This window comes from Girardinichthys multiradiatus, chromosome X (genome assembly GCF_021462225.1).
Source record: "Girardinichthys multiradiatus isolate DD_20200921_A chromosome X, DD_fGirMul_XY1, whole genome shotgun sequence".
NCBI classification, from domain to species: domain Eukaryota; kingdom Metazoa; phylum Chordata; class Actinopteri; order Cyprinodontiformes; family Goodeidae; genus Girardinichthys; species Girardinichthys multiradiatus.
In genome coordinates, this window is record NC_061817.1 from 22,085,229 (window position 1) to 22,098,512 (window position 13,284).

General features: G+C 39.3%; 1 protein-coding gene across 2 annotated transcripts; it reads right to left on the bottom strand.

Moving 5' to 3' along the window:
• Nucleotides 1–554: 554 nt before the first annotated feature.
• Nucleotides 555–12,934, bottom strand: LOC124863368 (SUN domain-containing protein 1-like). 2 transcript variants are annotated; one of them, XM_047357720.1, is made up of 20 exons: nt 12,689–12,934; nt 12,296–12,565; nt 12,039–12,173; nt 11,061–11,213; nt 10,226–10,309; nt 8,659–8,769; nt 8,404–8,523; nt 8,211–8,304; nt 7,869–7,927; nt 7,207–7,391; nt 6,308–6,586; nt 6,118–6,210; nt 5,943–6,022; nt 5,677–5,821; nt 5,262–5,573; nt 5,077–5,161; nt 4,635–4,750; nt 4,328–4,495; nt 4,138–4,230; nt 555–4,046 (listed from the first exon to the last, which is right to left on the bottom strand). In XM_047357720.1, the coding sequence occupies exons 1-20, from the start codon at nt 12,906–12,908 to the stop codon at nt 3,930–3,932; spliced, it is 2,919 nt and encodes a 972-aa protein (XP_047213676.1). In that variant the 5' UTR covers nt 12,909–12,934; the 3' UTR covers nt 555–3,929. The 2 variants fall into 2 exon arrangements, with proteins under 2 accessions (XP_047213676.1, XP_047213677.1); XM_047357721.1 differs by lacking the exon at nt 11,061–11,213.
• Nucleotides 12,935–13,284: the final 350 nt, after the last annotated feature.

Genomic DNA, 13,284 nt, shown 5'->3' on the forward strand with positions numbered 1-13,284 from the left:
AAAATATATGTTCAGGCTACATACTTGAATGTTTTTGACTATGGTGACATACACATGCTGCTACCCCAGCTCTTGCTGTTTAGGTTGAGTATTTCACTACTCTAAGCTCCAGTTACTTTGTACAGAACCAACCACTTTGGACTATGAGTCATATACAATGCCTGGTTAGAGTCCTTCTGGAGACAATTCCTAATAAATTGTGTAGGTAACAATTGTATCCCTGTAACAAAAGTTTTTAAATTAAAACACTAAGATCAATTGAAAATGAATGTATAATCAAATCCTAGTATCTCTATTTTAACATGTTTCTTTTATTGAATGTTTTTATTCTTAGGCTTGTTTTCTTTGATGTCCTCGTGTATGAATTGTGTTATGTAAATAAACATGTCTTGCCTTAAAATGTGTTTGCATTACGATCATCCAAATCTAATCTGATCATGTATTTTTTTTTTAAATCCAGAACATTTTATAGTAGAGAATCCAGACTTCTTAATATTTATCAAGTAATACAAGCATGTCAGGTGAAAATAGATACAAATAAATTGTATAAAAGATCAAAATTAAAGTCTTTATTGGAATATATTCCAAAGCAGTTAAGTCATCTCATGACTGAACAAAAATAACCATTTATCTTAAAAAAAGATTTCCAAAATGCACTGAACAACCTTTAACAAAATATACACGGCCAAACCCCATAATTTGCAGCCACTAATAACTTCTTAATAAATAAGATTGTGAGCAAAACGTTTTTACAAATAGCATTTTTAACCTACCCAACCAGAAGTCTTTACATAGCCCCATTTTGAACAAAAATACCTGTGCCATAAACTTTTGTCTTACAAGTTGTTGCAGTGCATACCGTTTTGAATAATCCCCCAAATTAAAACAAAAAGAAAGCAAACACAATGAGCAACTGTAGAAATAATAGTAACAATCATAATAATGACAGGATTTCTCTTTTCATAAATCAACACTGATAAAAGTAGATATTGTAAAGGACCAACCATAAACACTGAAATATACAAATTACATTCCTTCGGGATTTTAGTGTTTAAAGAGCCCGTGTGAACAGAGACATTTAGGTAAAGGGAGAGAGAGAAAGACAAAACCAAACTCTTTTAGCTCCAAGCTCTGGTTAAGATCTGAGCTCCAGGCACTGGACTTAAACACTTTCATATAGAGTGCCGCACAAGAAGATTCATGCACCTTCAACTCTTCAACATTTTGTTGCGTTTCAACCACAAACTCAATGAGTTGAATGGATTTTTATGTTTACCAAACACCAAGTAGTGCGTGATTGTGAAGTGAAAATATGAATTGTGGTGTACTTTTGTAATAACTCTTTTACTTTGATACCTCTAAATTAAATCTATTGTGATAAACTCCCTTTAAAAATCCCGTTCAACCTTTTGTTCATAAGATCAACAGAAAGCGGTGCATAATCGTGAAGTGGAAGGAAAACGATCCATGGCTTTCTAAATGCTTTCCAAATAAAATCATGGAAGTGTGGCGAGCATTTGTATTCAAACAACTTTGTAGAACACCTTTTCTTGTGATTACAGCAAAAAAGTTACTGGCTATGCATCTAGCAGCTTTGCACATCTACACACAAAGATTTCTGGTCCTTCTTTACAAAACAGCCCAAGCTTCGTCAAATAGGATATTTGAGTGCCTGTAAACGTTTTAAGTATTGCCACAGATTCTCATTTGGATTTAGATCTGAACTTTGAATGGGCCAATCTAACACATGAACATGCTTTGATCTAAACCTGGGTGTCGAACTCCAGTCCTCAAGGGCTGGCACCCTGCAAGTTTTACAAGAGCCCCTGCTCCAACACCCCTGAAGCAAATGCCTGAATCACCTCATGTCATTTGAACCATGCATTTGATCCAGGTGAGTTGAGCCAGGAAAATATCAAAAACATGTAGGGCCTTTGAAAACTGACTTTAGACACCACTGTTGTAGTCCACCCCAGTCACAAGTCTTTTGTATTCTCCAAAAAATGTTCTTCCAGAAATGCCCTGCATAGAGTTCAATGACTCTCCGTAACATAACGTGACATAATTTAATAATCCAGCTTTTCTGTGAAGGTCTCAAAAGATTTGTTAGAGAAAATTAGTGAACAAGCATCACCATGAAGACCAAGGAACACGGTAGACAGGGCAGAGACTAGGATTAGGTAATAGAACATTATTCCACGCTTTGAACATCTCACCGATCTCTGTTCAATCATCCAAGAAAGAGTACGGTAAAACTGCCAGCCTACTGAGATGTGTCCATTTACCCAAACTGACGAGGAGAGCATTAGTAGGAGAAGCAGCCAAGAGGCCCATGCTAAATGTGGGGGAGCTGCAGAGGTCCACAGCTCATGTGGCAGAATCTGTTGATAGGACTTTCTGGAAGATTGGACAGCAAAAACAATGAATCCTTAAGAAATCGGCAACAAGCCATGTAGAGGACACAAACCAAATTTGGCCCTTTTCACCTACATGTAAAATTCTATGTGGCACAAAACCAACACTACACGTCATCATGAACACACCATCACTACAGTAAAACATGGTACTGTCCGTACTGGGGGGAGGCTGTTCTTTAGCAGGGGCAGGAAAGATGCTCAGAAGTGATGGGTAGAAGGATAAAGCTAAAGACGGCTCAAACCCGTCAAAAAAACAGAAGTTCACCTTTTAGCAGGAAAACTCTTAACAGCCAAAGGATGATTTAGATCAAATTATATTCATTTGTAAAAATGGTCCAGTCAAAGATCAGACTTAAGCAAACTGATGATCTGCCACAAGATGTAAACATTGATGTTCACAGACACTCTGCATGAAATCTGAGCATGAGCTATTGTGCAAAGAATTAAGCCTTTAAATGAGGAAAGCTGGTACAGAAATATCCCCAAAGGACTCCAAACTGTAACTGCAGTAAAAGGTGGTTCTACCAAGTATTGACTCAGAGGTTTAGCATACACAGGCACATAACACTTTGAATTTTTATTTTAAAAAATGTGAAAACCATACATCTGGTTCCTTTGGTGTTGGTCTATCACATAAAATTCCAATAAAACACAGTGGAGTTTGTATTTGTAACAAAATGTAACAATGCTTTTGCAAGGCACTGTACATGATGGATGTAATATTTTATAGTGCGTTCGGAGGAGGAGCTATATGTTGGCAGATGTCTTGTACTGAATGTAGTAAGGAGCATCCTAAAGTTTGCATCACATAAAGCTAAGGTCAGTGGTTTCAGTGTGATTAAAGGAAAGTTGCGTTGAGTCCGTACTTGATCAAGCATTCAGAACTTTTCCACGGGCAGCATGTTCAGTTCTTTAACAAAAGTCTATGGCAAAGCATTCAGGCCAAGCCTAGCATGTTGACTTCTCAGGTTAGCACAGCAACGAAGGGAGTGACGTGCCTGGACAGCATCTCAGGCAAAGACAAAGTGGTCTTGTTCCTAAAAATAGCAGATTCTAATATGAAAGTTAAAAAGGCTAAAAGAACTAAAACAAATCAGATGCAGAATGAACAGGTGGCTGCGATGAGTCTGAAATCGCCGTCCTATTTAAGAGTGTCCACCTTCCTGTAGAAGTGGGGATGGATTTATCTGCTCAGGGGTGTCTCGATACCCTCTTGAGCAACTCAGTGCAATGAAAAAAGACTTTTAGCTTCTTCTGTGGTTCCATTTCTCTCTGCGTTCCTTTACAGTCCAGATACAAAACGTCCCTGTGATTCTTTCAGTATTTTATAAACATACTTCTCTGATTCCATCTCCACACATTGCTTTTACAGTCCACAACTTCTCTGTCTTCATGGCTTTCATACCAAACTATCCACACCATGTGGTCCCCTCCGTTTTGAAAGAAGCTGGTGAGAGTTATATACAGATAGAGCGTAATGTTGTTTTATTAGTGCGTCTGGTGGTGGTTGCTTCATTCGGGACGAGGCTCTCCGTGGACCCTGAAGCGGTATAAGCATGTGTATTCTGGATGACCCCAGTTAGACAGAACCCGCACCTCAATGATCTGGAAGGCCTTGTCGTTTTTCTCCTGAAAAATAAAACAAAGATTTAGATAAAAAATAATGATAAATTCTGATTTTTTAACGTTTAAAAGGTTATAATGTTGCTTTTAAAGTTACCTTAACAGAGAAGAACTGCAAAGACTCGCCATCCTCTTCATATGTGTAGTGTCCAAGCAATGTTCCTTCTTCTTGGTACTCATCATCCAGACCCTAAAGAAAACAACGTAAAAAACAAGTCAAAACAAGACACAAGTGCTTCTATTTGATTATTTACAACCTTTCTAGGCGTTGGGTCAGTGTTTCTTACAAAGACAGTGAAGTTGCGTGGAGCACTGGTGATGTTTCCTGTTGGAGAGAGGGCCTTAGGAATGTGCTCCAAACAGAAGGATGTGGGCAGGATCCTCAGGGACAGCCTGATCACCAGATAACCTTGAGAGCCTTTAAATGCCCAACAGTTACCAGGATACACATCGGGCTGATGGAAAGGAAGCAAACAGGATTATTTTTAAAAACAAAAGTTAGTAATTTAACAGTTATCGGTCGATTTATGCACGCTTCTGTTTTTTTATGATTAAAACATTTTCTTTCTCTGGATATCTGAAGGTGGGGCTCACCTGGATGACAACACGTGGAGACTGGGAGAAGTACCAGAGTGGCAGGCCAAACAAACTCATGAGGGCCGTCTTTGTTTCATATGTCTCAGAGCAGCGAGTGCTGAGGATGCTACCACCTGATTAAACAAAGAAAGGTACGAAGGTAATAGGTCTCCCTACATTCCCCTTAGTGAGTGCAATCATAAATGAGTACAGAGAATGGATGTATGGATAACCAAAGAACAATGTTGAAGTGCCCAGCCCAACCAAGAAAGTTAATATCACAAACAGGCTGACAGACAGCAGGTTTAATACCCTGCAGACCTCGAGCCTGCTAATGCTTTGTCCTCGTTACGTAATACATACGGAACACAAAAATGCCAGACTGCTAATCCCTTTAAACCACACCAGAGTTAACTACTGACCTGGATACAGGCTCAGGATGGACAGGTTTCCTTCTTACCTCCAGACTCCAGGGCGTAGTCCACCTGACCCGTCCGGTCTTGGGAGTAAAGCTTCAGGGCGTTCTGAACAATCAGTTTCACATGCTGTTTTCCAAATGACAGAAAAAAACACATTTTAATTGTTTTTAATACATTTTGTGGCAAAGATGTGAATCATTAACAGCAGAAGGTATAAATGCATTACCTCCTCAGACAGGCCCTCAGTTGAAGAAGTGTGCTGGACCGCCCCTTTTACCGTCTGAACGATGCTTCTGGTTCTGGACTCGGCCTCGTCCAGAGTCTGGGCTTGACTGTGCTCCAGCTGCAGCGATATGTTCTTCAGGATGCTCAGCTCGATGGAGGCCAGCGCCGCCTGCAGGTCAGGGGTGCTCACATAGCGCTGTGACAGCCAGTGGATCAGAGACTGGGGGATCTCCCCCTGCTCTGCTGATGCACCACTGCCGAAAAACAGAGCCTGCAGCTCTTTCCGCAACTGCGAGGACACTTGATTCGATATCTAAATAGGGGCATTTTGAAATAAAAATAGCAGGAAATACTTTATGTGAAGTTTGGGCAATTTAGGAGCATTGCTGATTGGATGGGAAGTTTGTGTTACTTACAGTCTCCTGCAGTGAATCCAGCTGCTCACATTTGCCCTTACATCCTGCAACACCCTGCAGGTCTACCCTGATTTTACTCAGCTCTGCTTCAAGTCTCTGCACCTCCAGCAGCAGAGCATCATGGTCCTCCTGCTTCACACCCACACTGATAAAAGGATAGAAACTACATGTTATACACTTAGACACCATAAAATGCAACATGTAAAATAAGAAAAAAGCTGTTCTCATGTTAAGTTTGCAGATTTAATTTCTCTTTGCCTCAGTACCTGCTAGGAGCTGTGACTGCAGCCTCTTTCTCTTGTTCCTTCGTCTCGTCCTCATACTGCTGTTGCTTCTGCTGCATCTCCTATTATACACACATGAAAAATCTATTTTAATCATTGCTTTCAGTAAATGTTAACTAATCTCCATCACTTGTCATAATGTGGCCTTGAGGCAAACCTCAGTCTTTGTTGCCAAAGCCTTGAGCAGAAGCTCCAAATCAGACAGGCGTGTTGCCTGACTTTCCTGTTGTTGTTTCTGCTGCTCTGAACTCTGCAAAGGAAACAAATTAAAACGTTATTTTCCCAACCTCTGGTAAGTTTGCCTATCCCACGGTCAGGATCAAATGGTAATGATCATCAAGACCTACTTGCGCTCTGTTTGTGCTCTCCTGTTCCAGCTCTCCTCGCAGCACACCCAGTCGCTGCTCCATCAGAGAGGACACCCACACTTGAAAGCTCTCCCTCTCGTTCTGACTTTGGAGCTGCTCTCTGAGGGAACCGTAGAGACCCAGAATATCACTGTGACGCTGATCCTGCTTCTGGTCTCTCTGCTGGACTTTCTCCCACAACAACGCCAACTGTTGCTCGACACGTTCGAGACGCTCCAGGTCCACACCACTGTGGACAGTCAGTGGAGGAAGGATTGGCTGAGAAGGAATAGAGTGAAGTTCATTAAAAATGAATATATATATTCAATCTGAAGTCTAACTCAAAGTCAGCCTTGGATGAAGTTACTAATCATACACCATACAACTTAAACGTTCTGTTATATTACAACCCTGAACTCAAACTTTAAAAAACTTTATAAACTCAATTAAATTGTGGCATGCATTTGTATTTATCCCCCTTTACTCTGATGCCCCTAAATAAAATGCAGTGCATTAAATTACACTAAACTGAAGTCTCATTATAAGTAAATAAAGTCTGCCAGCGTGTAATTTATTCTCAGTTAAATTATGCTGTTCTGTGAAGGCCTCAGAGAACAAACAGCTTCATGAAGACGGAGGAAGGGTTAGAATATAACACAATATAAAACAAGGAATGTCAGAGACATTAAGGGAGCTGAGTACAAAGGCACACATTTTATACTTTTGTTTTTTTTTATTTGAAAGCCATTTATGGATTTATTTCCACTTTACAAATTATGCACCAATTTCTTATAAAAAAATAATAATAATAATAAAATACTGATGTTTGCGGTTGCAAGAAGGTTTAATAGGGTATGGAAGTTTTGTGAAGTACCGTACTACCACAGGCTGCTACTCACTGTTGCTTGGGAGACAGGAGAGACATGAGCCTGCTCCATGGGAGTCTCTGTTGCAGGGACAGCAGCGGGAACGGCAGCCAAGTCAGAGAAGAAGGCGAATCTAGATGTAGAACGCCACTCGGTGAGGTTTATGGCTGGTAGGTAGGCAAGCAGGGCAGCAGTGGATGGAAACCACCACCATAAAACTGCAGGTGGACAAAAGAACGTGAGTTTAAACCTTACTCAAGAGACAGCAATATTTATCTGTTTGGTTAAATAGTATTTCACCATTTTAGGAAATTTATATTATATCCTAAATTTAGAATATCTACATTTAGAGTGAAACTGACATTGCAGACACACAAATTGGTTTTATATGTTTTTGAATCATAAACACTAAAAAAAAACATTTCTCAACCTTTAAAAGGGGATAACCTAAATGTTAATGCTTAATAAAAGAGATGGCTTATTTTAAATGCAGCAGGATTGAGCAGAAAATGATGAACTCTTTGAGAATCTCTGAACTACAGTGAAGACTCTGAAATGTTGACCTGAAACTGCAGCTACATTTACAGCAGACTCTAGAGACCCGTGCTGGTTCTGATATCCACATATCTTTCTCTGTGTGTGCTGACTACAGTAAACTGGTTCCATCTGTTTAAAAACGGGGGCGGTTTACTCACGCAGAAGTAGTAAAAGAGGCAAAAGCAGCAACAGGAGCTTCCAGAGTTTGGGAACGCATCTGAAACACAGAATTTTACAACCAGTTAAAAGAACTGAATTGAAAAGAGAAAAATTTAGATCAGAAAATGTTTAACTTTTATTTACGTAAAATGAAGTTATGTACAGATTTAAAATACTTTAATGTATCTATAAACAAACAAGTTAGTTTTTCTATGTTTAACACTTTATAAACTAAAACTCATAATAATATAATTCAAATGTCTTGACTTTTATTTATTGCTAGTATTAAAATAACAAATGTGCATGATTCATTCACTGTTATCAGAGGTAAGAACTCTTACCGAGTCAGAAAGAAGACATTGAGGAGAGACATGATGGACACCAGTTGGTACCATCCTCTTGCAAGAAACCACAGCAGTCCCTTTCCTGCTTTTACTAATAAATACAAATAAAATAACAGAAAATATTCAAATAATCAAACAAAAGAGGGCGAGAATAAACATTTATTTAAAATTACAAAAACTCGAAACCTACCTGGGGCTGCTAGGATCATCCAGAAGAATGATAGAAGCCTCTGTGCTGCTGTGGTAACTCCTGAACCTATAGCTTTACCAGCTCCAAGCACACAGTGACTGGGCTGCAGCAGGCAGGAACCTGCCAGACAAAGTGAATGAGGTTCACCAATTACATCAATTTAACTTACAAATGACCTACAACAACAACATGCATGTAAAAATATATTTGTAATGGAAGGATTAGGATTAATAAAATGATGCAGCTTCAGTTAACCTGCATAAGCTAGGATGCTCCACAGCACCCCCACCAAGCGCCATGACCTAGAGGTCTGTGTAAGGACGACAGTGCGAGACTCAGAGTACTGCTTGCCTTTACAGTCGTCACCTGTGTGTCCAAAACGATGGACAGCAGACAAGCAGAAGGCAAAAAGGAAAATAAGCTGCATGATTATAGACATGTATTCTGCAATATTTAAATATGAATGAACATCAAGCAAATTATTGCAAATTATACAATGACACAAGCTGCGAAGCTCCATTGAAAACTAAACAAAAATATCCAAACAACAGCTTTCTAAATTTCTCTGAAAAACATTTGTTTTTGTCAAATTAACTTGGTGTCAAATGATTTAAAAGAAACACTGGTTTGGTTCATCATCTGATCAACTGGACTTAATGTCTGACACAAGTCCTTTCTTTAGGTTATCAACCTGTTAACTTTGATATTTCACTTCCTGAGATCCTTTGTGTTGAGTTTCTGTATCTGTTATTGTTCTCAGATGCCACAATAGAATTCAAATTTACCACTTTAACATTTCCTTACCTAAAAGTTCTAAAATAAGAATTTTTTAATTTAGCGTGATCAGTCCCCAGTGACAACTACTCAAGGCTGTGTTGGGTTCTTTGTTCAAGACAAAGACAGAACCGAACTCTCAGCAAGCTTTGGTCTATCAAAGAAGCAGAACCTGACCGATTCAGAACCAGGACCAATCCCCCTGTTTGGAAGGTGGTTGTGTTAAATGTTTGTAACATCCACTACTTAAAGCTTTTTATTTTTGATCAACACTTTTTAAATCCATGTTCAGGTTTTTAGCATCATGGACGCATCTCTTCAGTACCTTTTTCTAAACACGCCTATCAGTTCTGAATCCACAATCAGGAGCCTCCTGACATCAGAACTCAGTGAAGAGCAGCATATGCTGGACCAAACATAAGTGTCTTCTACTATCTGGTTGCTGGCGGTCTGGTGCCTAGGGCTGATAGATTATCCTGGTTCATAACTTTGCGCTTCCATAGTTTTTTTCCCGTCATAAAAGTCCAAATTAGACAATTAAAATAACCTTCCACTTGACATCTGAGGTTCAGATTCATGATCAAAGTTTTTACTCAGCCTTTGTCTTTTGAAAAAGTCTTCCTAATTTGTTTACCTTATTCTCTTTAGTGGTCAGTTCAACAGTAGCGAGGAGACATTAATTGAATTAATATTAAATTTGATTTTCTCCCTATACAAACTTTAGTTTTAAAACGATTTATCTGATTTCATCGGTTTCTTTTCTTCTCATGTATTAATTTGCAAGCATTACATATATCAGTAATCACAGCGTATGTTAAAGTTTCAAATGATGCTTTTAAAAAAAAAAAAAAAAAAAAAAAATATGAGCTGGCTACACTTCCTGCAGGTCATGAAGTTCGACATGCTGCCAAGACGTTAAAGCAGTTCACACAACCTCTGCCCGCTGATCCTGACACGGGGCACGCATATCATTGACTTTGTCAATCAAAGATGCACATGAGGAACCCAACACAAAGCGAAAAAGAGAACATGTGTTGTGTGTGCTTACACAGGGAACCATTGAGATTAAGATGTGATGCATCTTCGGTCACCAGGTCCTTCACGTTCATGCTTCCACAGAAGCTTGAGTGACCTGCAACACACCAATAACGAAAGGTTTCATGCGAGAACATCATGGCAAAAAATCAAGGAGAAGATGAGAAAAACATCATGAGACCATCTTTTTGTGGAGGAAATGTATCTCTTACTGAGAAGAATGAAAGTAAAGAAACAACAGACGCATGAAATCAGTGAAGAGAATACACAGAAGAACCTGCAAGAAATAGGAATAAAAAATAAAGTAGTGAAACTGAACCATCAGAGCAAATACATCTGCCTCTGTGGAAAAAATATAATTAGGGAATAAACTGGGTAGAAACATGACCTTTTATTTGTTGAAACTACAGCCTTTTAGCTATGGTCAGCACATTTGAGGCCTTCTTTTAAGTTCTCCTTAAAAGGGTCAATTGAGTGCATATCTGCTCTCACAAACTCATTTAACAAAATGAAGAAGTACAATACCTGTGACGGTGTTGTCTGAAGTACTGATATAATGACATAGCTATTTATTTCGTTTTTAGTATCCTTCCCCTTTCAGAAATAGAAGAAAGTGTGAAAGTGAAAGATGTGTCGATTAGGAAAGAGAGATAGGAAGATGATGACAATTTCAAAGGCCCACCCACATTGTGAGAAACCATGCATCTCTATCTCCTGAGGAGGCCTCTATTTCGGCTAACAAAACAGTAAATGTTTAGAAAGGAGAGAAAGTTCATTAAAGGAAGAGCAGCAGCAGAAGTCCGGAGCGGTGATTTTTAACCATTCTCCAGTGAAGCAACAGCAGATACCTTGTTCTTCAAAGCTATAAACCTTGGAGCCCATCATCCTGTGGAGAACAGTCTGCTTAAACAGCCAAAGTTTGGACAAACTCGAGGACCACGCTTGTCTCAAGGAGTCCGAGAACGAGGCTTGGACACCTGTTGACACGTCCGTTGACATCCCTGTCCACACAAGCATCGTTATTCAAGACGGAAACTTGATTCACGATCAGAGACAAAAACAGTGCCTTGCACCTTGATTCAATGTTTGTCACATGTTGGTTATGTTTTTCTTAATTCAATCAGTGTTTCCCATCACTCTGACCATCTTCCCATCTTTCGATGGATTTCTTGCCAGGTTAGTCTTGGCCTGGTACTCTCCAAAATGTTCAACCAAACTCTGCTTCTCCAAAACAATTCCTGACCTTTGTGCTGTGTTCCTTGGTCTTCATGATGCTGTTTGTACACTAATGTTTTCTAACAAAGCTCTGAGGCTTTCACAGAACAACTGGAAATAGTGATGTTTAATTACACAGGTATGGAAACTTTCTACCAATTAGGTTAATGGTGAAGGTAACTGGTTGCACTAGATTTTATTTATTTAGAATAAAGGGGGCTGGTAAATACAGGCAACAATTTCAATTTCAAATGTATATTTGTAAAGATCCTCACAATGAGGACATGGTTTAGCATCACAATGATGCTCTACTTACTGTCCATCTATAAACACAAAACTTTAATAAAATACATTGAAGATTTGACAGCATGTTGTGGTTCTAGGTGTAAGAATACTTTTACAAAGAACTGTGGAAAAAATTAAAAATACATTATCAAGAAGATAAAGAAGTGATGTTACTGACAGAAATCCACAAAAACAAATCCAGACAGTGGAAAAATGTGAACGTAAGTATGATGAAATAACTGAAGAGCTACATGAATCAAGAATAAGAGCAGATGATCAGAGAGTAAAGGATTAATGGGTAAATGATCAACAAAGATTCAGAATACCTTTTCCTCCTGAAAACCTTGTCCTTGTACCCAGCCAGACCAAACTGCTGTAGAGAACTGAGACTAAGGACACAATGGGGGCCAGGGCTTTTTTGCTGTAGCGCATGCATGAGTTAGATACTGACATCAGGACACCTGGAGAGAGACATCATTAATGGTTAACATTCATAGCTTTGAGATGCTCATTCTGGCCTTGAATCTTCTAGTTCAAAAAGTTTAACATACAATTTCCCAGCAGTGAAAAAGTATTTTCTCACCCGTCTTGTTCCTTTGACTCCTGTCTCTGGTATAAATACTTGTGTAAGGTGAAGATACAGAAGAGAGGGCATCAGTGGAAGATTCTGCTGCTTGGCAGGATGATAATGATGCTGATAATGATGACGATGATGACTGTGTGACATGGGAGGTCTTTTTCTGAGTGTGAAACGAGCAATCTTTGCAGATGTAACCATTAGGCAGCGAGGCGCCGGACTTCGAAATGCTGGCGTCTCCATTGATGTTTGATGAGCTGTGGCTGGAGCGCTGCCCTGGAAGAGGACGGCCAAACGACAACAAGATTGAACTTTTACTGCCAATTGCAGCTTTTCTGAGGAAATAAGGCAGAGCTTTCAAAATTCTTTGTGACCATCTCTGTAGTTTATTAAACTCACCCCACTGTCCATCCACAGTAGTTGTAGTGGTGGTTGTGGTTACTCTGCGTTGCCTCAGGTGAGACTGCTCATGAGCCGATGCGAGCTGTGAGACGTCTGATGCTCTGACACTTTCATGAGTTGTTCTGCTGCTGTCCATCGGGGTACTGGCAGCGGAGAAGGACAGGGTCTGTCTCGGTGTCGCAATTTGGCTCAAAGACAAAGACATAGAGCTGGACATGGACTGCTGCTTTCTACTTTGCGGCGTCCTAGAAAAGCGAAAAGCAAAACAAAGAGAGTGAGCTGTGCGTTTTGCTGCATGTAAGCACGAATCTAAGGCATGTTGCAAGCATTAAAATTTCTTTTTTAGCAAGTCTGAGCAGTTTGAATTTTTTTCTATTTTTTGTGTTTCATTTTATAAATAAAAACTTTTTCCTAGAAAAAATATGCAAAAAAAAAAAAAAAGACACTAAAAAATATGGCTGAACAGTTTAAAAACTAGATATAACCACCATTTTAAAAGAAGTAAAAAACAAAATGCTTTGGTACAGTGTGTTTAGGATGTTTTTAAGGAGTCAGTCTACTGAACTCTCTTTCCACATCACTTCAGAAACATG